General features: G+C 40.6%; 1 protein-coding gene across 1 annotated transcript in view; it reads left to right on the top strand.

Annotated features, from left to right (window-relative positions):
- Positions 1-25,726, top strand: part of PPFIA2 (PTPRF interacting protein alpha 2) — a 618,303-nt gene that overhangs the window by 377,472 nt on the left and 215,105 nt on the right. Inside the window, exon 6 of the mRNA XM_039497350.1 lies at positions 7,787-7,861. Coding sequence (XP_039353284.1) covers positions 7,787-7,861 — 75 coding nt within the window. The remainder of the gene's footprint in view (positions 1-7,786; positions 7,862-25,726) is intronic.

Raw genomic sequence — 25,726 nt, forward strand, 5'->3', positions numbered from 1 at the left:
GACTTTGGAAAAGGACCTATCTCTGAAGTGGCCATCCATGAGAAGAATAGCCAGATCAGATGATAAAGCAAAAAAAGCTTACAAATCTTTTTACAACAGATGTCTCTAGTTAGAGAACTTCTGGGTTTATGACCTGGTGACCATGTTTGTGTCAAAGTGAATGGAGGGAAAAAAGGATGGAAAACTCCAGCTGTTGTAATGAAAAAAAATTAATTGCTCAGGTCATATTTGATCAAAACCAGCAGAGAATTCAACAGAAACCATCAACATCTACAGTTTGTTCGTCAAAAAAAAACCCAACAATCAACAGAGCAAACGCGACAGATGGCAGACACAGAACATCATAAGAATGGTCATACTGGGTCATACCAATGGTTCATCTAGCCCAGTATCCTGTCTTCTCAATGCCAGGTGCTTCAGAGGGAATGAACAGAACAGGCAATCATCGAGTGATCCATCCCTGCCGCCCATTCCCAGCTTCTGGCAGTTGGAGGCTAGGGACACCTAGAGCATGGATTTGCATCCCTGACCATGTTGGCTAATAGCCATATGGCTAATAGTAGCCATATCCTACATGAAGTTATCTAATTCTTTTTTGAACTCCATTAGAGTTTTGGCCTTCACAACATCTGCTAGCAACAAGTTCTACAGTTCGATTGTGCGTTGTGTGAATAAGTACTACCTTTCATTTGTTTTAAACCTGCTGCCTATTAATTTCTTTGGGTGACCTCTGGTTTTTGTGTTGTGAGAAGGCGTAAACAACACTTCCTTATTCACTTTTTTCATGCCGTTCATGATTTTATAGACCTTTCTCATATCCGCCTAAGTTGTCTCTTCACTAAGCTGAAAAGTCTGTCTTTTTAATCTCTCTCCTCATACAGAAGCTGTTCCATACCCCTTCATCATTTTTGCCGTACTCTGTACCTTTTCCAATTCTAATGTATCTCCTTTGATATGGGGCGACCAGAACTCCACACACATTCATGATGTGGGCATCCATGGATTTATATAGGGGCATTATGATATTTTCTGTCTTATTATCTATTCCTTTCCTAATTGATCCTAACATTGTTAGCTTTTTTGACTGCTGCTGCACATTGAGCAGATGTTTTCAGAGGACTCATCCACAGTGACTCCAAGATCGTTTTCTTAAGTGGTAACAGCTAATTTAGATCCCATCATTTTGTATGTACAGTTGGGATTATATTTTCCAGGATGCATTACTTTGCATTTATCAACACTGTATTCATCTGCCATTTTCTAGCCAGTCATCCAGTTTTGTGAGATTCTTTTGTAACTCTTCATAGATAGTTTTTATTTAATTATCTTGAGTAATTTTGTATCATCTGCACACTTTGCCACTCACCGTTTACTCCTTTCCCCAGATTATTTATGAATATGTTGAACAGCCCTGGTCCCAGTGCAGATTCATAGGGGACCCCGCTATTAACTTCTCTCCACTGTGAAAACTGACCATATATTCCTACCCTTTGTTTCCTATCTTTTAACCAGTTACTGATCCATAAAAGACCTTCCCTCTTGTCCCATGACTGCCTATTTAGCTTAAGAGCCTTTGGTGAGGGACCTTGTGAAAGGCTTACGGAAAATCCAAGTACACTAAATGCACTGTATCTCCCTTGTCCACATGTTTGTTGGCCCCCTCAGAAAATTCTAGTGGATTGATGAGGCATGATTTCCCTTTACAAAAGCTGTGTTGATTCTTCTCTGACACATTGTGTTCATCTATGTGTCTGATAATTCTGTTCTTCACTATAGTTTCAACCATGTTGCCTAGTACCAAAGTAAGGCTTACTGCCCTGCAATTGCCAGGATCACTTTTGGAGCCTTAAAAAAAAAGGCATTACATTAGCTATCTCCCAGTCAGAGGCTGATTTAAGTGATTTACTTACCACAGTTAGTAGTTCTGCAATTTTGTATTGGAGCTCCTTCAAAACTCTTGGGTGAATACCATCTGGTTGTGGTGACTTATTATTGTTTAATTTTTCAGTTTGTTTCAAAAGCACCTCCATGGACACCTCAATCTGGGATAGTTCCTCAGATTTGTAATATAAAAAGAATGATGGGCAATCTCCCTCACATCTTCTGCAGTGAAGGTATATGCAAATAATTCATTTAACTTCTCCACAACAGCCTTATCTTCCTTGAGCATTCTTTTATCACCTCAATCATCGAGTGGCTGCACTGATTGTTTGGCAGGCTTCCTGTTTCTGATACATGTTTAAAAAATTTCTGTTATTTTTTTTTGTCTTTTTCTAGTTGCTTTTCAACTTCTTTTTTGGCCTGCCTAATTTGACCTGTCTTTACACTTGACCTGCCAGAGTTTGTTCTTTTCTATATTGCTCAGTAGTATTTGACTTCCAATTTTTAAAAGATGACTTTTTGTTTCTAACAGCGTCTTTTACTGTGTTAGCTTGTCTGAGTGGCATTTTTTTGGTCCTCATACTGTTTTGGTTTGGTTTGGTTTTAGAGGGGAAAGGAGGATATATATATATAATTTGAGCAACTATTATGGTGTTTCTTAAAAACATTTCCATGCAGCTTGCAGGCATTTTACTCTTGTGACTGTTCCTTTTAATTTCAATAATAATAATAAGACTCCAAGATTCCACATTGACCAGAGACAATCGTTGCACCTAGTGGACAGCCAGATAAACAAGTTGTTACATGTTTGGGTCATGTAATGATAAAACCAGTATGATTCAGAAACACTTAACAGACTGGTATGTAGTGAACTTTAAGGATAGCATGATTTTGTAAATGTTGGCAATGTAAAACATAAAGGGAGAGATGTAATAGAATGCTAAACTATATTATGCTATTCAGCCACCAGTGCATATATTTGAGCAACCTCAAAATTACCATATATACCCGTTCATTAGCCCATTCGTTTATAAGATGACCCCCTCCAAAATGGATAGGTAAAAATAGCAAAAACTGTATGACCCTTTCATAAGCCGACCCTGTATTTCAGGGGTTGGAAAACTTTGGCTCCCGGCCTGTCAGGGTAAGCCATTGATGGCTTGGATGTTTTGTTTACTTGGAGCATCTTCAGGCATGGAGCCCCTCAGCTCCTTGTGGCTGTGGTTCGCTGTTCCCAACCAATGGGAGCTGCGGGAAGTGGCGCAACTTCCTGCAGCTCCCATTGGCTGGGAACAGTGAACTGCAGCCACAGGGAGCTGAGGGGCTTCATGCCTGCAGACACTCCAGGTAAACAAACCGACAATGTATTAGATATTCAATTCAATTATTCCATAGAGTTTAAAGTCATCAAATTTTGCTGTAGACCTGTTTAAAAGCCGACCCCTGCTCTTCGATGCATCACTTTTTTACCAAAAATATTCAGCTTATGAACGAGTATATATGGTAGTTCTTATTCACTGACATCATCTGATATGGCTATTTAGATTTTTTAGGAACACCAGGTAGCAAGACAAATAACAGTAATTTGTCTAGATCACCGGAAAAAGCACTAAACCAAGACAGAGCATGTTTTTTATCTGTACTTGGCTGTCTTTTCTTTTAAATATATCTGTTTGTGATGAAGAAATACAATTCTATGTTAATCTGTTACAGTATTTTCCTATTGTCTGCACACAGATCAGCACCCACCAGTTACCTATCTGGGAGTCTTGCTGGCACTATGAAATGGCAGTATCAGCTGCATAGTCAAGGTAGAAGTTAACTTCCCATTATAGGTTACCATAAAATTCCCCCAAAGGAAATCAAATTTCAAATGCCACGTCTTATCTCTGGAGAGAACCTCTCTGGATAGTTTGGAAAAACCAGAAAAGGAGTATTTAAAGTTATAGTGTTGCCCTAACTTGAATCGGAATCTGACTTAGCCTCAAAATTGCCCCCAGGATTCAGGAATGGGAAGGTAAAGGAAAGTTGCCTATGCTTCACCCTCTCAGGGGTGCCAGAGCATTTAAAATCTTCTCTCTTGTTGTCTCTTTGAAAAAAAATTCCTAACTCTTTTTTTTGTCTGACTGTCTCCCCAAATCAGTTGGTAAAAAAACTCCAGATTGTTTGTGTTGGCCTTATTGAGGAGAAGTGCCTTTTAATGTTTTTGCGGAGGTCAAGAAAGGCAGTGAATAAGCAAATTACAAACATATGTAGAATACTAGAGGCTCAATAAAACAGAGATAGAAAATGGAGGAACAGGAAGTCCATGGGAGGGCTACTGAGAGGAAGAGGAAGTGCTGTCTCTCCCTTTAGTCATCCCAGCAAAGAAATAGCTTCTGGAAGAAGCTCCCAGACTGGGACGGAACAAAGAAACTAACAATCTTGTTCATGCAGAAGGACTTTGCTGCTGTTTAGTGGCATAATGAGATCTGTCAGAGCAAGTTTCGCCTCCTGCAGGCCTCATATAGCAACTGGATTTAAACTTTTGGTACTATTTTTTTTAAAGTAAATTTAAAAGGAAAAGAGAGGTTTTAACCATAACTTTTAAAAGAAAGTTTTCTGAGTTAATTTTGAAGTAAAGTTGCCCCGCAAACAAAAACAGCAACAGGAGTTTTTATTGTCTCAGTTATTATCATCAAAAGATTAATTCCCTTATGGTAAGTGCTGGGCAGATACAACAGAGAAGTATATGTAGATATTCTTGTAGATGAAAACAACCAATTTGCTTCAACATGAGTCACAATCTTTTTATTCAGAAACAGGTGGGTAACTGGGGGTTTTAGTCACACAAGTGTTCATAGAAAGAAAAAATGTCACAAACACTATCATGAATAAATTTTGAAGCTCTTTGTGGTCTGGGAATTGGAAAGGGGAGAAGGGAGGATTTGGCAGAAGAGGGGAAATAAGTGAGAAGCAGTTACTAGGAGATACAGTAGGGTAGGTGGTGTGTAACCACCTACAGGAATGCTAGCAAGAGATTAACCATGTGACACTGAAAGATCAATGATGTGCCTGGTTCTTTTTTGTGGAACTTCAAAGGCAGTGGTGTGGCTGGTCGTCTGGCTCTGTGCTTGCAGTGCAGTCAGGCAGAAAGAAAATGGAATACCTTTTCTGCACCATTTGTGGCATTGCATAGGAAAAGTGTCACCTAGAGGTGTATCCTCTGCTATGTTCTGATAGGCCACCACACATCACCAGGACTAGTCTTAATTCTCTGTACTTCACAAACCTTATCTAGAAAGTGGGCAAGTGTTGTTACAGTTTACAGACAGGGCAGCAGAGACACATTTCTGATATTTCACAAAACAGTGTGGTTCTTCTCCAGAAAATTCGTTGATGTTTCTGTGCTTGGCTGCACCATATATAAAAGGTACTGATATAATTTGAAGCACTTTGAGGTCTACAGATGAGAAAGCATTATGATAGTGCCAGTTGTCCATGTTATGCACCTTTACCAGATGTAAAAATTAAAAACTATATGTAAAAATAAAATAGATTAGGTGAGAATATCCTGAGTCGGGGTCCACTCATTTGTCTCCTAACAAGGTAACACTTAGAATGCCAATCTTTCAGACCATTCAAAAGCTAGATTAGGGTGTGTTTTTGTTGTTTGTTTTTCAAATAAATTTGGGGGGTGCCAACATAGGATTTATTATAAGAAGTTTGTTGTAAACATTTTAGGTGTCTCTGGCCCATAGTTAGACTTTAATGTTTGTCTGCCTGACTTATAGGTTTCAGGGAAACATCACTAATGGGCTAATATTGTTTATGATAGTTCACTGTTGAGTTTCTATATAGAATATACCAGTGTGCTATTTATCATCGGCATTCTTTAGGAGAACATACATGACCAGTGTGAGTTCCTTACTCAGTTTTAACAGTGTCCATACTCAATTTTCCATTGAAATCAGTGGAAGGTTGAGTAAGGAAGGAATACAAACTGAGTCAAGTAATAACCAAGATTAGTAGGTTAAACATTTATCCTGTTGGTTTAGGGCTAGAACTGGGGACTGCAGCTTCTATGGCACACAACATTCAGGAGCTCTGAGCATCATAACTGCATCAGAGACTAGTGTGCATCTTGAAAGGGGAAGTTTCTCAAGACATCTGTGTAATGTTTTCATGGCTGCCCAAGGTTCTCCCTCCTCTCACTGTTGGAGTCACAGACTGCTGTCAGCCTAACTGGCTGACATGTATTGGCAGTCCCACATTGGGGAATGATTATTACATCACAATTGGGGATGGAGAGTGGAATTCTTCCTGGGCAGTTTAACAGACAGGTATTAAAAGAATGAATAGGCATTTCTGTTGAAACAGAACTGTCCTCAGTTGATGTAATGGCGGTTTAGGATGGGAGAACAAACTGGAGCCAGCAGGCTTAAGATTCTGGGGTGGGTCAGAAAGACAGTGGACTGACCCTATACTCTTTGGGGATTATTTATTTATTTATTTATGGAAGGAAGGAAGGAAATGAAACCCTTTTCAGTTTAATTACTCTCCCACCAACTGACAACCCTACCTTTACTACTGCCATATGGTTTAGGGTGAGAAACTGGCATGTGAATATAGTGGCTCAGTATGTAGCTTATTCATGGAAATTCCCTGCCCGCTTTCCCTGAGTGGCTGTGCTCTCACAAACCATGTGGTTCCTCTCATTCATCCATTGAGCCCAGGGCCTACTATCCCCAGGATTAGTGAGCCTGGCATGCAGCAATATATGTGGCTTTCTGGATTTTATTATGCCTCACAGTTCCATATAAACCAGGGTCAGGATTGGGTCCTATAGTATTGCACTGTACAGAATTTAAGAGGTAAATTTTCAGATTCCAGCCTCCAGCTATGTTTGTTGCCCAAGGGGGTTTTGTACATTCAAATTCTAACACTATTCAACATCCACATACAACTGTTAGAATTTTGTTAAAACATACAAACAGGTGTTTACACCTGTAGAGCGCATGTGCTTGTATGTGTTTTAATTTTGTGTTTGTGTGAGTGGCAGTCCTATGAAGTCTAATGAAGATTTACTGTGTATAAATGTTTAGAAATCACTGCTGTAGATATTTTAGGTCATTTGAATAAATTATATGAACATACCTAGCATGTTCTTACTGCAGTAAAACTTGTTTTTGCTTTTTACTAAAACAATATGCTAATATATATTTTATTCAAATTAACTAAAACAAATAGTGTTGTGCAAGCAACAACTAGTTTAAGATACACCCTAGGCTTACATGATCTTTTATTTCATCTAAATTGCAACAAGGTTTTCTTTACATGTTAATTAATATAACTTGAATAACTTTCCATGATGCTGTTATTTTCTGCAAATGTATTTGCTGTCTCGACTTAGTTAATTTCAACATTTGATTTAAATAAGAATAAGACTAAATAAGTGTACACATTCAGCATAGTGTTGAAAATAAGTAACTTCAATAGTGTGCTAATATGTACAGTTTTAAATGTTAGCTATTTGTTATTAGGTCTTGTGAATGGTGTAGTGTTAGGTATGTATTATAAGCATTTGCAAAATTCCACTTTCATCAGTAAGGACAACAGGAGGTCAAAAGAGAAGTATTTTCCCCAAAGTTCTTAATTGATTAGCATTTCTTTCAGCATTACCTATGGATATGAAATAAGTGTTCAAACAAGTAGAAGTAGAAATCCAGAACTGATGCTCACATATGTAGCTTCACACTTCTCAGAGTAAGGTTTAAAAGGCTTTCTTAGTTAATGTCTCTTTCATGCGTATTCAGGACACAATACACATACCTGCAGATTGTACTGTAGTGTTTATGGCAGATTATATAAACCTTAAAGACTGATAGAAATCACGTTACTGCACATATTTTGGTTTTTCTTCTAGGTAAGGGAACGACTGAGAGTTTCTTTAGAAAGAGTCTCTGCACTGGAAGAAGAACTAGCTGCTGCTAACCAGGAGGTAACATAAAACACTTTCTCCCCATTTTAGGTGCAATTTTTCTAACATTCTGTCCCTTGTGTTTCCCATCACTATTATTGAAACTGTCACAAAACAATAAATTACATTCTGTATAGGCCACTGACCAAGGCCTATTGTAAGTGGTTGTCATATTAATAAAATCTGCTGCTTTATTCAGATCTGTCATTGTGAGCAGATGAAACAAACAAGGGCTAGTGACAGGTGCCAAACTTTTCTTTCCTTTACTAGATATGGAAAAACCATGAGACAATAGATATGTATCAGAAATTGTAAGCAATATAATAACACAACTGCTAAATTGGAGTTTATATCAGATATTGCTATAAAATTAGGGACCTGCAAACTCAACAGTAAGTACAATATTATAAATTAAATATACCCTGGAAATAGTTTAGAGAGAAAAGTTAAAACCGCTGCGTAACCTATCCTAATAGTATATTTTCTCTGTGTATACATTAACATATAGGGTTTTTTAAATACCTAATCCTGTGCTTATTACTCAAGAATGAAGATTGCAGGCTTGGCTCAGATATTGCATGATCCTTAGTTAATAATTAATATTGATATGTATAGGTCCTCATCCAAATCCATAAAGTTCAATGGAAGTCTTTCAGTTGACATCTACTATCTTAGGACCAGGGCTGTAGTCAATCATCTCAGTATCCAGTTGTTTTGGGGAGATTAGTTATACTCTCAGTCTTTGCCAGTCAGACACAAGGAAATTCTAAGAAAAAGCACTGTAGTTCTTGGTTTGCCTTCCGAGCCTGGTAAATATGCAAAATAACACATGTACTTGTAATTGTTCTTGCTTTACAATCTACAAGTGGGTAATAAGTATATTAAGTACAATAGAATTTTAGCTACTTGGACAGCAAGTATCCAAACCTTTCTAACAAGTTGCTGCTCTGTTTCCCATGTTTCGACTCCATTCTTTCTCACTGAATCCTGCTTATATGAATTATTCGAACAATTTTGGTGTCACCTACTATTATCATTTATCTGACATTCTTCACACTAACATCTGGGCACCTTGCAAGGCTTACATGGAAACATTCAAGAGTTCAATGAGAGAGACCAAACATAGAGCTCCCTGGATGCTTGTGGCTTTATTTTTCAGCTAGCAAACCAGAACTGAATCAATGTAGAGGGCATAGGCAAACAAGGGGGGTTCCAAAGAGGATGGAGCTCGGCTGTTCTCAGTGGTGGCAGATGACAGAACAAGGAGCAACGGTCTCAAGTTGCAGTGGAGAAGGTCTTGATTGGTTATTAGGAAAAACTATTGTACTAGGGGGTGGTGAAGCACTGGAATGGGTTACCTAGGGAGGTGGTGGAATCTCCATCCTTAGAGGTTTTTAAGGCCCAGCTTGACAAAGCCCTAGCTTGGATGATTTAGTTGGGCAGGAGGGGACACCTAAATGATGGCAGTAGGTTGATACCCTGCTTTGAGCAAGGGTTTGGACTAGATGACCTCCCTGAAGTCTCTTCCAACTCTAATCTTCTATGATTCTAAGTACACCTTGCAGCTCTTTCTGACAGTGGCCAGGTTTGTACTTAATTATCTTTCCACAAGAAGTGAATTACAGACAGGCTTGGGTTTGCTACTGAGAATGATCTTCAGTGATAGTCCCAGCCAGCTGGATAATTGTGATCCACTGTAAAGGACAAAATACAGAATCAGTTGCTTCTGATACTTATTTATTCCTTGGCCAATAAACACTCTGCTATGCCAAGAAGGTGGCGCATACATCTCTGGACAAAATCAGTTTCACGGTAGAGAATAAGCAACTGAGCGTCCAGTAGTGAAATTTCATCTGGGCAGTTCTTAGAAACATGTCTTCTAAAGCAAGATCAGTCTGAGCAGTAATAGGCATCAGTATGGGGAAGGGAAAAGAATGCAGGGATAATAAATATACAGATTAAAATGAATTGGAAATGAGGCTATTGGAAAGGCTTCCTTGCCTGTCATCCTTAGAAATGTTATACAGACTTACTATGTTGTTAATGCTGAAAACATTTAGAAGGACTTTAATCAACAAAGCCTGACAAGATCATTTACACAACATGAATATTGGTATTTCAGTTCTTTCAAGGTACTTCCTGTTATAGCTCAAAACTGAAAATGTATTAAATCATAAAAAAGAACTTGGCAAGGAGATATACAGTAGGGAATTGATGAATTACATTCAAACAATCAGTGCATTTTTAACAGGCGTTCAGATAATGTTCACAATTATTTAATTAAGCCCAAAAATGGATTAGACATCATCATTATATAGGGGCTGATTTAACACCAAAATCTCCAGTGAATTCCCAGCCAGTGTTCATTTGAAGGCATTGTAAATTGGATGCAGTGTATATGAAAAGAAATGGGCAAGTTTCCAAAGCAATTGGGTTCAGGCCTTTCAGTAATTTATATATTGCTGTCACTCTGTGTGTTCTTTTAAAACACGCACCACTAATTGGCAATGTTCCTCCCTTTATAATTCATATTATTATTTTTCTCCATATTCATGTTCTTTTCATTGTAACAGCACACTCCATAGTTAGGACTAATATAGACACCTAAATGATGGCAGTAGGTTGATACCCTGTTTAAAATGTTGTATCACTAGAGGAAAGACACACAGAAGATCCAGGTTTAGTAAACCACAGGAACATGTTGATATCTGCCTAGGTCATGGCTGCTCTGACAAAAGTGCCCAAACCCACAAAACTACAAGGAATCACATAAGAAATTCAGAGAGGTTAGGCACTTAATGAGACTGATACTCCAAACAATAAACACCTACAGGCTTACATAGGGAAAAGATAAATAAGAGCTCATACTCCTAAATAGGCCTTGTAGCATAATTCTTAAATAATCAGCATTAATAAACATAATGACAGATGTGAGAAATTTAGATAACATTGTGAACACAGGCAAAACCTGTTTGGTTTCAGCTTTGGTTATAAACCAGAAACTTATGCAATAATTTAAAGCTGGCAGCAAACAAAAACCTGTGTAGCTGAAACTGCAGGGAGAGTTGAGATAAGCAAAAGATAATTACCGAAACTGGAATTTGATCCGAGCTTTCATCTCTTAGGGGCAACTTCTTCTACTGTTACCCGGGGTTCTTTCAACCCAAAGCTCTTGGTAACTTCACTCTGTGCGAGGAGGTGTCAGGAAATAAATCAGAGGAGACATGGCCATTCGACCGATAGATGGCTGGCACAAACAGTACAACACTTAAAGCTAAACTTTACTAGTCTCAAGCTCTTGCACACGTCCACAACAAGTTAGTAAAACACCTCCAACCCTTGATAATTACCAAAGCTTGAGTGTGGCTCTCGAGTGACAGAGCAGCAGGCTTCCGGTGGCCAAATCTTCCATCTGCCAGTGAGGACTGCAAGATGTATCCAGAGGGAGAGTCCAAAAGAGTCCCCAAATGAGTCCAACTATCTCAAGCTTTTCCCCCTTACTTATACATTAGTCATAGAATGACATGTCTCTTAAAGAAACCTTGTTAAGTAAGCAGTTTCAAGCAAGAGGTTCCTTCTGACTATTGATTAACCAGGTGTGGGTTTTCCAGAGTCTGCCTCTCTGAGACCCCAATAAACATCCCTGCTCTTTTTAAAATGCATGTATCAACAACTTCAACACAATTCTTATCAGGAAGGATGGGAGGTCAAGCTGCCCTTTCCGTGGCACCCAAAACCCTCTCCCCTCCTGCCTTGTTCAAGCCGAGATTGCTGAATGATCAATTTACAGCTTTCTGACTAGGTTGCTTTTTAACAATAAGCCATAGTGGTTTTAGGCATTTTACCGATTTGCCAAAGTCTCCCCGCACATTACTGAGGGGAGATAAAGCTAAAAAATAAAATTTATAGCTGTTGAATAACACCTCAATGAGTAGTTTTCTACCATGACTAAATTTGTTCACTTAATAAAGTGAGATAAACAAAATTCTGTTCCAAAATCAGTGTTTCGTATATTTGTTAATGGAAACCTTGATTTTTGGGGTGCTAATGTCCCCTAAGACCCAGTTGTCAACATCCGCAATACTTTTCCAGAAAGAGCTGTGGGAGCACAAGTGGCCTTAAGCCTCTTTAATGTCACCAGCATGCTGGACAAGTGACCTATGGAGAAGAATCTCCCCTACTAAATCAGCAGCATCACTTCCTACTGAGCCTGTGTTTTTCTTGGTCTACTGCCTGGACACTATCTAGTTAAATAGCTACTTGTGAGATTTTCCTAACTGGGTTTGACTATACATATTCTGATGGTAAAGACAATATTTTAATTCCTAGATGCCCTAGGAAAAGTGCTCAGCTGTACTTTTGAAACCCACAAATATCCTCAAAGGGTACATTATTATTCTGTTTCCTCAGAGTCAGGAGTTCCTGAAAAGAGCAAATGTATGATTTCTTCGCCTTATCCTCAAATGAATGTACTATAGAAATGATGCAGGTTTTATAAAATGAAGAAATTTTTGAAGATTTAAAAAAGAAAATCAAAGTAGGGTTTTTTGTTTGTTTTGTGTTATTTTTTTAAATCAAGAAAGATATAACATGTACCTTAAATTATAACAGGACCCACCATATTAAATACAATATGTCTAGTGGAGAATTTCCCAAACTAAGCCCTGGTCTACACTAGGCGTTTAAATCGGTTTTAGGAGCTTAAAACCGATTTAAACAAAAAAAATCCACACTAGGGGCACCTTATATAATTTTTTTTTAATCTTTTTTTAAGCTTTTTCTGTACTCCCGAGAGGAGTAGAGTGCGCCATATATCGGTATTAACATATTAGGATTAGGGTGGGTGTGGGCGCTGATCATTGGCCTTGGCCGCTATCACATCACACACACCACCACTCTGGACGCTCTGCTGAACTGGTGCAGTGGTCAGGTAAACAGGAAAAAGGAAAAAAACTTTGAAATTTTTTTGTTTGCCCAGCGTGGAGCTCGGAGCGCTCGTGTCGCGACGTGTGGATGCGAAACTAAAAAACTAAAAAATGCGGACCATGGATGCTGGATGCTGCGGCGCGGATCGCATCCGTCAGGCATCAGCGCAGTAGAAGAAAATACAAAATTAAGAATTAAAAATAAAAGACAGAAAAAGCAGACAGCACAGGCAGCAGGCAGACTGCAGCGTACTGCAAAGCCAAAGAAAAAAAGCAAAAAAATGGACTGGAATGGATGACTGGAGGACTGAGCTATCCCCACAGTGTTCCTGCAGCCTCTTAAATTTATTTTCTTGCTTGAGCTCCAAAACATTGTGGTCAAACAAAGTCAGTGCAGGTCAGGGTCAGGCACCACTCACCCACCCACCCCCCCCACCCCCACCCCCCCCCCCCCTGAACATGTCACCTTTAAAACAATCCTCCTGAGCTTACTGAATGCTGCAGAATGCTGCTGCTAGCAGCGATAGTGCAGCAGTGGTCAACACACCAACACATTCCCATCCCCATCATGAATCCATCATCAGCATAAGCATCATCTGAAATCCATCCTGATCATCATCCATGAATCCATCCTCATGATGAGGTTCAAATCATGGATCATGAGAAAAACAGTGGATCCTTAGCTCAGCATCCTAGCTGCCTCTTTTTTTTTTGGTGGGTGGATGGTGCAAACAAGCTAGCTCCATCATCCACCCATCAGCCATGCCTATCATCAAAGAGTCCCCTCCCCTGACTCTGAAAGAGTTGCTTATGTTGGAAGCTGGGCTTCTCTCCTCCTGTGGGGACTGCTCACTGTCCTGCTTGCTCTCCACTTGCTCCTGTGCTCTGTTCTGTCACTCACTCTTCACCATCCTCATTTCTATTCTCTATTTTTTATTATTTCATTCTTTATTAATTCATCACACTAGTAGGAGAGAAGACAATGCAGGAAAAGAAAGAATGGGAGGGGGGGGAAGTTACAGGAGGGGTGTGATTGTTGTACAGACACATGCTAGGTGGGCACAGATAGCATCTGCAATACTTTCTGACAGCACTGGTGTTCTAGAGCAGAGCAGGCTATATTCTTTTACACAACACTCATTTTGTTTTCAAATTTTTTTTCAATTTTTCAGGGAGCCAGGAGCTGATGATAATTAGCCACACTGATGCCAAAGCCAATGGTACAAGCAGCAAGCAACCAAAATATGGCTTGCACCTGGAAAGGCTAGCCCTGCTGCTAATTGACCCAGGCACTAGCAACAAATGGTACAACCAGGATGCAGGCACATGATCATCCAACAAACCAAATGGCCATGAGGATCCTGGCTGGCTCCAATTCAGGAACAAATGCAAAGCAATGCATGCTAAGCTGCTCTGCTGTCATGCAAAGCGCTGCTGATGCTGCTCTGTGACGCATGCTGGTGGTAGTGTGTGGAGAATCCTATACACATAACATTGAGAGTCCCAAACGGCAAAGCAAGCTCCATGCCCATGCTGCTAAAGGATCTGCCAGTTGCCCAGGGGAAAAGCGATCTGACATGCCCAGACAGGCGAAATGATTGACTGACCAGCGACAATGAGAACAGCACCAGGAATCTCAGAACCACTGGGAGGATGGCGGGAGAGCCGCTGAACGGAGGGGCGGGGCTGGGGGGACCAGGGGCCTTATGGGGAGATAGCTAACCACTGACCATACCAGCAGCGATTTGGGCCGTTTTGTTTTATCAGAAATGTTTTTGCGCAAAAATTTGTTTAGTGATTTTATGGTTTTATGTACTAAGTTACATTAGCTGTTACGTTCACTGAGCAGTCTTCCTTTCATGTTCTTTATGACTAGCATTTTATATCTTCCGTATTTGCACTTATGATGCTTAAGTTTCATATTTGCTTTCTATTGAAGCATTGTTTACAAACACTAAAAATTAAGTTTTAAGGACTCAGTCCTACAAGCAACTCCTATGTGTTCTGAGTGCCTTCAACTCCCTTACAAATCAGTGGGAGTTGAAGGCATTCAGAACACACAGGAGTTGCTCAGCCCCTTGTAGGACTGAGTCCTTAAAACTTAGCCCTTACAAATCAGTTGGAGTTGCGGGTACACTCAACATAGGGTGACCATATGTCTCAATTTTATAGGGACAGTCCCGATTTTGGGGTCTCTTTCTTATATAGACTCCTATTACTCCCCACCCCATCCCGATTTTTCACACTTGCTGTCTGGTGACTCTAACTCACCACTTTACAAAATCAAGGCCTAACAACACTTTGGGGAACTTTCTTGTTTTTGACAACTAGAAACAAGATGGTGGTAAAAGTCGCTGAGGGGTGGCATTCTTAATTCCTGTTAATTTCCCCATAAAGAATATTACTGCTGTAGGTTTTTAAATTTTTAAATTGCATACAATAGTCACCATTAAAATGCTATCATTTTGCCTACAATTATCATACAGTTGTATCTGGGATTACCACATTTTTCTTTAATGTTTTGTGACAGACCCAGACCAGTGGGGTACAGGAGTCTGGTAGAGGGCAAATATTCTGGTCACTGGATGAGTAGTTTTCTGTTCCCTGAGTGACCAGAGCAGGGGCTGCACTAGAGTAATCAGGAACCTGCTAGAACCAATTAAGGCTGACAGGCTGATTAGATCACCTGCAGCCAATCAAGACAGGCTAATCAGGGCACCTGGGTTTAAAAAGGAGCTCACTCCAGTCAAGCAAGGAGGAGTCAAAGGAGAGGAAGTGCGTGTGAGGAGCTGGGAGCAAGAGGCACAAGGAGCTGAGAGTGAGAGGGTGTGCTGCTGGAGGACTAAGGAGTACAAGCGTTATCAGACACCAGGAGGAAGATCCTGTGGTGAGGATAAAGAAGGTATTTGGAGGAGGCCATGGGGAAGTAGCCCAGGGAGTTGTAGCTGTCATGCAGCTGTTACAGGAGGCACTATAGACAGCTGCAATCCACAGGGCCCTGGGCTGGAACCCAGAGGGCGGGCCCGGGTTCCCCCCCAAACCTCCCAACTCCTGATCAGACACAAGAGGAGTTGATCCAGACTGTGGGGAAGATCACTGAGGTGAGAAAATCTGCCAATAAGCGCAGGACCCACCAAGGTAGAGGAGGAACTTTGTCACAGTTTATAATAGGAGATATATGTGGTCACATTTGGCAAGTGTTGACTTTTCATAATTTTTTTTCTGTAGCTGTTACATATATACTAGCTTTTTGCAATAGTTGGCAGGGGAGTTGGTCATAATAGTTAAAAGTACTGTGCATACTCACAGGTATTCATATACACACCATACCACTCAAGTGCGTCACTGGTGTTGTCTTTCCAGGAGCCACACTTCTAACTATTCCAAAGGCCCCAGATGTGCGTAAATAACTGTGTGGGAGATGGTTGTTATTAGCAATTGATTTCGGCTGCTAGTCCTCCAGCTCACAACAGGTGGTGCATCCAACACTGAAGTTTGGTACTCTACTAATCTCTGCCTGGGAACATGTGTCAGATAGGCTAGAAACTTGTTCAGATACCAACCAGTTTCTGACAGCCACACCCTTTTCCCACTAATCTGAGTGGGACTTGCCCTTTTTTTTTAACAAGAGCTAGAATATAAAATTGTCTGCCCGTCTCTCTGTTCTTTAGAATTCCAAGCTGTATTATTGGGACTGCTGGCAGTCCTCATAACCCCCGCCTTTTGATGTATTGTTGCTAATATTATGAAATTCAGTCTTCATTAAGAGCGTGATTAAATTATGGACATCTCCAGTATACTGAATCAGATGCTTAATTAAGCTCTATTTATCTCAGAGAAAAAAGCCGGCGGTGAACACTTGGCCCCAGGTGCTTGCTGTCCATGTTAGAAAATCTCCAGGAGCCAGCTGAGACTTGGGGCACATTTAAGAGACCTCCAGCAGCCTCTGAAGGATGCAAATTCAGAGTGCCTGGAAAGATGATGCAGCTTCATGTGGTTGTAACATGCTTCTCACATCCCCTTCTTGCACCACTGCTCCGTGGAAAGGACAATCCTTGTCACTTCCATCAAATCAGAGTTCGCTTTATCCCAGACCCATCTGAAGTCCCAACAAGCACTGTTTCATCTAGAAACTACCTCTAAACCTTTCCGCCAACTCTTGTCCTTACCACCAGGCCTTGTAATTTACTGGCTCAGTATACTGGAAGCAACCCTGGTTGTGGAATTTGTTTACTTGCAAGATGTGGAGGGATAGCTCAGTCGTTTGAGCATAGGCCTGCTAAACCCAGGGTTGCGAGTTCAATCCTTGAGGTGGCCACTTAGGGATCTGGGACAAAATCAGCACTTGGTCCTGCTAGTGAAGGCAGAGGGCTGGACTCAATGACCTTTCAGGGTCCCTTCCAGTTCTATGAGATAAGTGTCTATCTATATATATAACACAAATTCCCCCCCACCCCTTCCTAGCTGTGTCGTTCCACATCTGTAAAAGCCCACATATTGACAACATCATATGGGACCCTCCAAGACCCTTTTATTTTAGTTCAAACACAGGCTCTTCCATTTTCCTGGATCAAATGAGTAGAAAACCACAGAGAGATCATTCAGATTTCACAGAATGTTTTATCTCAGAGGAAAGATCATTGTTCTTGGGGAACAGTGACGAAACCCCTGTGACCTCTGTAGAACACTGACACAAGTGCATCATGAGAGAGAGCATAGGTTTATCAGTCACTGCACCTCCAAACTCTCTATCTCAGCATTTGTTGCAAATGCCAAACACTAATGCATTTTCTCCATTCAGGGCCGGCTCCAGGCACCAGCACAGCAAGCAGGTGCTTGGGGCGGCCACGGGGAAGGGGCGGCACGTCCGGCTCTTTGGCAGCAATTCGGCGGCAGGTCCCCCGCTCCCTCTCAGAGGGAAGGACCTGCTGCCGAAGACTGAAGCAGTGGCGGTAGAGCTCCAGCACATCACGATCGCAGCTTTTTTTTTTTTTTCCTGCTGGGGGCGGCAAAAACCCTGGAGCCGGTCCTGTCTCCATTAACTGAGAGTCTGCTTTGACCTGGGTATCTTTAAAATCTCTATCAGTACTGTTCCTGTTAGAGGTAATCTTTAATGGACCCTTGTGACTGTCTCCAAAATTGGATCCATACATCTCCTGTGTCTTTTCCAGGCACTCCATCCTCCTCTGTTGAATTCTACTCATCCCTTCCAGGATAAAATTAAGAAGCAGGGTTATTCATCTCCCACTCTCAGGGCTCTCAGTGAAGTTGCAAGAAAGCTGGACCATAGGCATTTACTTCATACAACCGCATGCTTGTGTGACTGCTCTCCTCCTCTTTGATTGGCCTTTGCTAAATGGGCATCAGTAAATGTCTGATATTTGCTGGAATTCACTTTATATTAAAACACACAGTAAAAGTTACAAAAATACATTACTGAACTCCTCTTTCTTACAGGTGGGATTAGCCTTACCGTTAGGAGTCAAATGATATTATATAGAGATAGGAAGATAAGAATTGCTATAATGGATCAAACCTGTGGTCTATCTGTAAGTAGCCAATACCAGATGCTTCAAAGGAAGGTGCAAGAAACCATTTTGTCGACACTTCCTAAAGAAAAGTATTCTCTTAACCCACGGTGGTTAGTGATGAGTTTATGATACATCCCTTATTTATCTTATAGTTAATTACTATTATAGCACCCATGGAATCAGTCATCAGTAATTTTAGCACTTAATTTTAGAGAGCACAGTAAAAGGTTGATTTGGGGGTTGATTCCTTTTAGCCTGTTCCAAGAACTTCAGAAAATGCAGTCACTTGGTGTTAGCTCACCTATGCAGTCACAAAGGGCCAAAACCACAAATGAAATTCTTTGTTTCTTCTGTACGAGGTGGGACCAGAAACAGAGAAATCATATGGGGACAATCAAATGTTGGCCCCACCTATTAAGAATAATGCAGCACAGCATAGTTTGTGCAAGTATTATTACCTGTAAATATTTAATTTAGTATGTATTTTTAAAAGGATAACCTTATCCATCTATAGAGTGTTGTGTTTACACATAGTTCTACATACATATATTCAAAGCTACATATTTGAAAGGTTCACAACACATTAGCATATAAACCCATTTAGTTGCATTATTCTCTTGATAACATGGGGCTTGTGCATTAACACACCATGGAAAGTACACTCCATAATGCAAAACGATTGATTTGGGTAAGAACATTATTTGGATAAACAATTTTGATAAGAAAAATGTTTATTACTTGAACATGTGTTATATGTGATATTTATCTCAAACCCAACCTGAAACAAAGATAATAAACAGGAATCACTGGGTGAAATTCAGTGGCTTGCGTCATGCAAAAGGCCAGGCTAGATGATAATAATGGTCCCTTTACAGCCTTAAAATGTATTAACTCTATAAGGAACATTTTGGTGTAAAGCCATAATACGCTTTACATATAAATATTCCTCACCCCGTTGTCTTTTCTCTGGGTGATGAAGACAAAAGTTACTGTCTCATATAGTCTCCATTATGTGTTATATTTATCCATTGTTTTAAAATTCTAAAATCATGGGTTGTACAATTATAATTCTGGAGAGAGCTCCTCCACAGTTAAGGTTGTATTCTGTGTCCATTACAAAGCCCTTTTGTCCATTACCATCTCTACTACTAGCACCACCATGCCACTTGTAAAGAGATTGATCATCTTTCAACATGATTTCCATAACTTTCTACCATAAGCAATTAACATTTCTCAGAGAAACATTACGAGAGTGAAAAAAGGCCATACGCTTTTTTCAGTGCTGGCAAATACTGATTTCTGAACATTCTTTCAGTGTGCATGGTACAACATATCACTGAGACATCTTATCTCTTCTGTTGACTTCCCAAAATACAATGAGCCTTTTTCTATGGCTGACCACAAAATATTGCTGATAAGACTGTGGCATCTGGCAGAAGTAAATGGGTTATTCAGCGACTCTATTCTTTCTTTCCTGAATAGTTCAGAGTGGTATTGTGTAGCTGCTCACCTACCCTGCTGGTCTGCTCTCACTTGTAGTCCAGCAAGGTTCTACTCTGTCACCCCTACTCTTCAGAACATGGCCACTTGACATATTTTGAAGGCTTTAAGGCTGCACTACCATAGTGCTCTGGTAACATTGAAATCTACATCACTTTCTCATCATAGCTGAACACCTCCTAAGTATTTAAAAATGGAAATAACAATAGCAATCCTGCTTTCTGCCTAGTCTGTAGGCGAAACCGCTTGGGGTGGGGGTTGAGGATGAGAGAGAATGGATGTGTGGCATGCTTGTGAGTGTGTGTGAAACTTGCTTTTAGGGAAACCTTAGCTGAAGAGATGGGGTTTGTATTTCATTATGAATGCAATGAGATTAGTAGTCATTCTTACCTCTTTTGGTAGTGTTTGTGTTGTCTGTTGTAGGAGGTCAGTATCTTGTGCTTATTCTGTTTTGCAATCAGATTCCACACAGGCAGACAAATAAAAATATCATTAAACAAATAAGTATTCCATGATACAATTTTTAAATTGATTGGCCTGCTCCAAGACATTTCTAGCTACTGTTTTGGTCATTAAGAGAAGCAATCAGTTTCTGTGAACTAAGTTATGCCTTAAGTCCTTTATGAATATCCCTGTTTGTCCAATGCCAACATTTTTCTTACTTCTTTGGGTCAGCTCTCTGATATTTCCACTCCATTCTACTTACTTTTGAACATATATTTTCTAATGGATTTTATTGTTTAAAAGATTTGTAAGGAGATTGAATCATACTGGCACTGATTTATTTTTGAAGAGCAGAAGATATTTACTTAGCTTCACTGCTGCTATTTACAAAACAGCATGAGATCTCTTAATAAAACTCTAGATTTTTTGCTGTCATGACTCTGTATGTACCAATGAGCATACACACTGTGTAAGTTGCTCTTAAGGTATTATCAGCAGAATTTTTGTTTCCAATGGCGCTGTTAATTGCACCTTTTTAACAAAAGGAAATACAAGTATCTTAAGACACACATGAATAAAGGAAACAAAGAGCAAAAAGCTATGAAAAATTGCTGTTTGCTAGTTCTACTATTTTTTTTACCATTCCCCCAAACCTGCTGTGCAACCATGAAGCAATTGTTATAAAATATATATTAAAATGGTTCCCTGCTGAGTTTTAGATGTTTGACGTCTATTTTGCAAATCTCTTCAATCTACCCCTATTCTGTTTGGCTGAAACATTTGTCTTGATGAAACCTTGATCCCCCACGAGTAGAAACATTTTTTTAATGCCTTGCTTTTATCTCTGTCTTCATGATAACTGCGGATTAAAAATTGCCATGTTTTCCTACCCTCTTTCTCTGTTAACACAAAGATTACCACTGAAATTAGCACTTTGATCAAAAAAGAGCAGAAACCTGGCCCATTATTTTTTCTTACAAAAGTATGTTAAAATATTTTCTAGGGTTCGCTAATTGATTTTTTTAAACAAGCCACATGCCATTATTTCAATTTAATAGATAGATTATATCTTTCTTTTGTTCTCTGATCCATGTGCGCATTTTAGGAAACAAATGTACGTACCAAATTATCTAATGCTTGACAATCTGATATGATTTCTCCCCCTCAAGGATTTAAAGTATCACTATATATGTGAAGATCATCTGCCTCCCTTGTCGCTCCGACCATGTCCTCTCTCCCTTCCCCTCCCATTTGAATCCCTCCACTGGCTACCTCCTCCTCAGGCACAAGGTTCTTGTTTAATTTTTATGGCTCTTTGCAACTTAGCCTTCACCCCATCTAGCTAACCTAGTAACTTATTGTGACATCGATCCCAATCTTATCTCTGTCAGTGTTCCCAGATGTACCGTCCATCAGTCCGCTTCTCACTCAAACACATCGCAGTTTTTCCCCACACTGCCTCTTATGCCTGGGAAATCTCCCCAGTAAAGTCTGTGTAGAGATACTACCTTATCTTCCCTCAAATCCCTCCTTAAAACTCATCTCTGTCATGATGCCTACAAAATTCTGCCTGCTGATCATAGTAAGGCAGGTGAGGAGATCTGACTGTTCCTTCTCCTCTAACCTTTCCCTACTCCCCACTTCTGTCCCAGTTTGAAAAGGCAAACACATAAACAGCATAGGTAATAAACAAAGTGGTGCCAGTTCTTCACCATATTAATTTGCCTGTATGTTTTATACTCATCAGCCTTGCTCTGTTTGTGTGCTTTAGATTCTAAGCCCTTGGAGGCAAGAATTGTCCGTTTTCCACATTTGTTCAGCAGAGCCCAGGACAGTCTTTGAGTGCTGCAATGATAGAAATGTTTACTGCTCCCTCTAATAATAATCTGTTTCCACATTCATATTTATGTATATTTAAACCAGGACTTGAATTGTGCTGGAATGCTCCAGAACGCCATTCCAACACCATTTTGGGAGCCAGAACTGTGTTCAGGCACTTTTGATGCTATTATTTATGATAGGGGAGCCTGGGGTCACAGGCTGGATGGTTTATGCTGGTGCCCTCTGCCATTCTCCTCCACTGCAGCCCAGAGCTCCCTGCTTCGGTACAGTCCCCGCTAATTGCAAGCACAGCTGAGTTGGGAAGTGCACTGGGGGTGAGTGTCGCTCCCTTTACCCCACGCTTGGCTGCGGGAAGGGGGAGGCTGCCCTGCCCACTGCCAGGATGTACCAGGGATTTGTCTGGAGAGCTGCACCACTGATGGATCAGCCAGCACTGGCAGGGAGGCTCTGGTGGTGTTGCAGTATGGCGTAGTCCCTGGCAGCAGTTCCAAGGCACACTGTAAAAGGGGGTACAGTGTGTAACATGCTGCCATGGGACTCACAATTCTCCCCAGACCCATGGGAAGCTGCCTCAGTTTGCATTACCCTCACTTCTGAGTGATAGTGCCAGAAGTGTGTTTTGGCACCTCTTTTTTTTAGGACTCAAGCACTGATCAGAACAATTTTTTTGTTACACAGCGATTGCCCTTTAATTATGAATCTTGTGACTAGCAATTTCCTGCAATAGCTAAGTCTGTATATTACTGTGGGCCAGGGATTGTATGTAATTCAATGTGGGAGGGTGACTACAGCTCCTCCAGAATTAAGAACAGTGCAGGGTGATTAGGCAAATTCACTCAGGTTGTAACACTTCTAGAGTCTAGGTACCCCCACCTAGAGAGGCTCACATACATAGGTTCAAACTGGATTCCCCAGACAAAGAAAGGACTTTTGGATAAAAAGCCTGAGTTTAAACTGACTCAGGGTCATCTTTCTGATCCAGCAAACAGACAGAACCTTCGCTCCAAGGGGGGTCCCCAAAGCATAGGGTACTGTTGGAAGGACTGACACCAGCCAGAGTCTGAGATTGCGGTTGGGGTGATCTCTGGTAAACTTTCTAGCATGTGTGTAGGTCAGGGGTCGGCAGCCTTTCAGAAGAGCTGTGCCGAGTCTTCATGTATTCACTCTGATTTAAGGTTTCGGTGCCAGTAAAATGTTTTAACGTTTTTAGAAGGTCTCTTTCTATAAGTCTATAATATATAACTAAACTATTGTTGTATGTAACGTAAATAAGGTTTATAAAATGTTTCAGAAGCTTTATTTAAAATTAAATTAAAACGCCGAGCCCCCCGGACCGGTGGCCAGGACCTGGGCAGTGTGCGTGCCACTGAAAATCAGCTTGCGTGCCATAGGTTGCCTACCCCTGGTGTAGGTTCTTCTGTTGTTTTTTAATATGTTTTCTCTGTAATGCTTTCACCTTAAGAATAGGTGTGCTTGCTTAGAAAGAGCTGTGTGGAAACTCATAACTGCTGGGAATTACATTGTTCATAGCATTTGAAGAGTAAGCACATTGCAGATGCTGGCCTGGCTAGGCAGTCCAGCTTGCTGAAAGTATCACAGTGTCAGTGGAGATCTGCGCAGCCTGGAAATGCCCCAGCTAGGAGGGAGGGAGACACGGGTCTCCAGCCAAGAACGGGATGGCTAGGGAGCCAGAAGCCTGGGGTGGGGCAGGGGAGAATCTTATATTTTTAATTTGCAGGAATGAAAATAAATTGGCTACTCTGAGGTACTTGCAATATATTGTGGTATTATTTATCAAAAATGTTATTTAAAAATGGCTAAGCAATTCTGGCATTATTTAATGTTATAATTGTAATATGTTGTCATGCAAAAAATCATTGATGCTCATCAGCTACTGAGAAGACCTGCTGCTGCAAGTGATAACCCAGTTTTTAATTAATTTAACAAGAATGTAGTACTGGAATTTTTATGACCATGATTGTTAATTATTAATGTTTTAGTCTACATATAAATTGTATATGTTGCATTTGAATAAAATGTTTAAGCCAGTGGTTTATCAATATTGAATAAGCAAAAGTAACCTTAATTTTTAATAGGCTCACCTATAATAATAGGTGTTGTAATTAAGCTGTGAGGCATCTGATATTAAATCATTTGTATTTTCATTTTATGAAAATATTCTTTAAACTACTTTAACTTAATAAGACTTGGATTTCCCTTACTCTGCAGAAATACCAGCTTGTGTTCTAGTTTATGACCTGTGGCTGTGAAGCCTTATGTAATTTCCCCCCACATTTGTGTGTCAGAACGTTGAGTCCTATTGTAATAATTGGGACTACACATTTATTTTCATTGTAATCTCAACTGTAAAAAGTATTTAAGCTAATAGAATAACCTATAACAACAAACGTCAATGGAAAATAGGTCATGTTGTTTTCAATAATGAATGTTATAAACAGGTGCAAGAGAACCAGACAGAGACTAAATTACTACAAACAAACAAAAAAAAAAGGTCATGTTGATATGACTGCCTGCCTGCCTGCCATCTCTGTCAGAAAACATGGATCCTGCACTGCTTATTATGATGAGCATTATGAACACAACGGGTCTGATCCCTGCAATATTTCATGAGCTGTGACGACGACGACGACGGTGGTGGTGGTGGTGGTGATGATGATGATGTGGTGTCTGCACGGCTGTGTGACATGGACGGAAACAATTCAAGATTGCTGTTGGCATTCATAGAGCAGCTGCACACAGTGGCCCGTCAGTTCTGAGAAACAAGCACTGAGTGGTGGGATTGCATTGTTATGCAGGTATGGGATGACAATCAGTGGCTGCAGAACTTTCGGATGTGAAAGACCACATTCCTGGAGCTGTGTGAGGAGCTTGCCCCAGCCCTCTGGCACATGGACACCAAAATGAGAGCTGCACTAATGGTGGAGAAGCAAGAAGCGATCACTGTATGGAAGCTGGCAATGACAGACTGCTACCGATCAGTTGTGAATCGGTTTGGAGTGGGGGAAATTTACTATGGGGGCTGCAGTGATGTAAGTGTGCAGAGCCATTAATCATCTTCTGCTACGAAGGACTGTGATTCTGGGCAATATGCGTGAAATAGTGGATGGGTTTGCAGCAATGGGATTTCCTAACTGCAGTGGGGCGACAGATGGCACGCATATCCCCATTTTGGCCCCAAACCACCTTACGACAGAGTAAATCAATAGAAAGGGCTACTTTTCTGTGGTATTGCAAACACTAGTGGATGACTGTGGTTATTTCACCATCATCTATACGGGCTGGTCGGGGAAGGAACATGACACACGCATCTTTAGGAACATAGTCCTGTACAGAAAGCTGTAAGCAGGGACTTTCTTTCCAAACCAGAGGATTACCACTGCAGATGTGGAAATGCCAATAGTGATCCTGGGAGACCCAGCCTACCTCCTGCTTCTGTGGCTCATAAAACCTTACATCTTGACAGTAGCAAGGAGCACTTCAACAATAGGCTCAGCAGGTGCAGAATGACTGTTGAATGTGCCTTTAAAGGGGCGCTGTCTCCTCAGCAGATTAGACCTCAGTGAGGAAAATATCCCCATGGTCATAGCTGCCTTCTGTGCCCTCCATAATATGTGAATCAAAGG

The sequence above is a fragment of the Mauremys reevesii genome, linkage group 1, assembly GCF_016161935.1.
Source record: "Mauremys reevesii isolate NIE-2019 linkage group 1, ASM1616193v1, whole genome shotgun sequence".
Lineage (NCBI taxonomy): Eukaryota > Metazoa > Chordata > Testudines > Geoemydidae > Mauremys > Mauremys reevesii.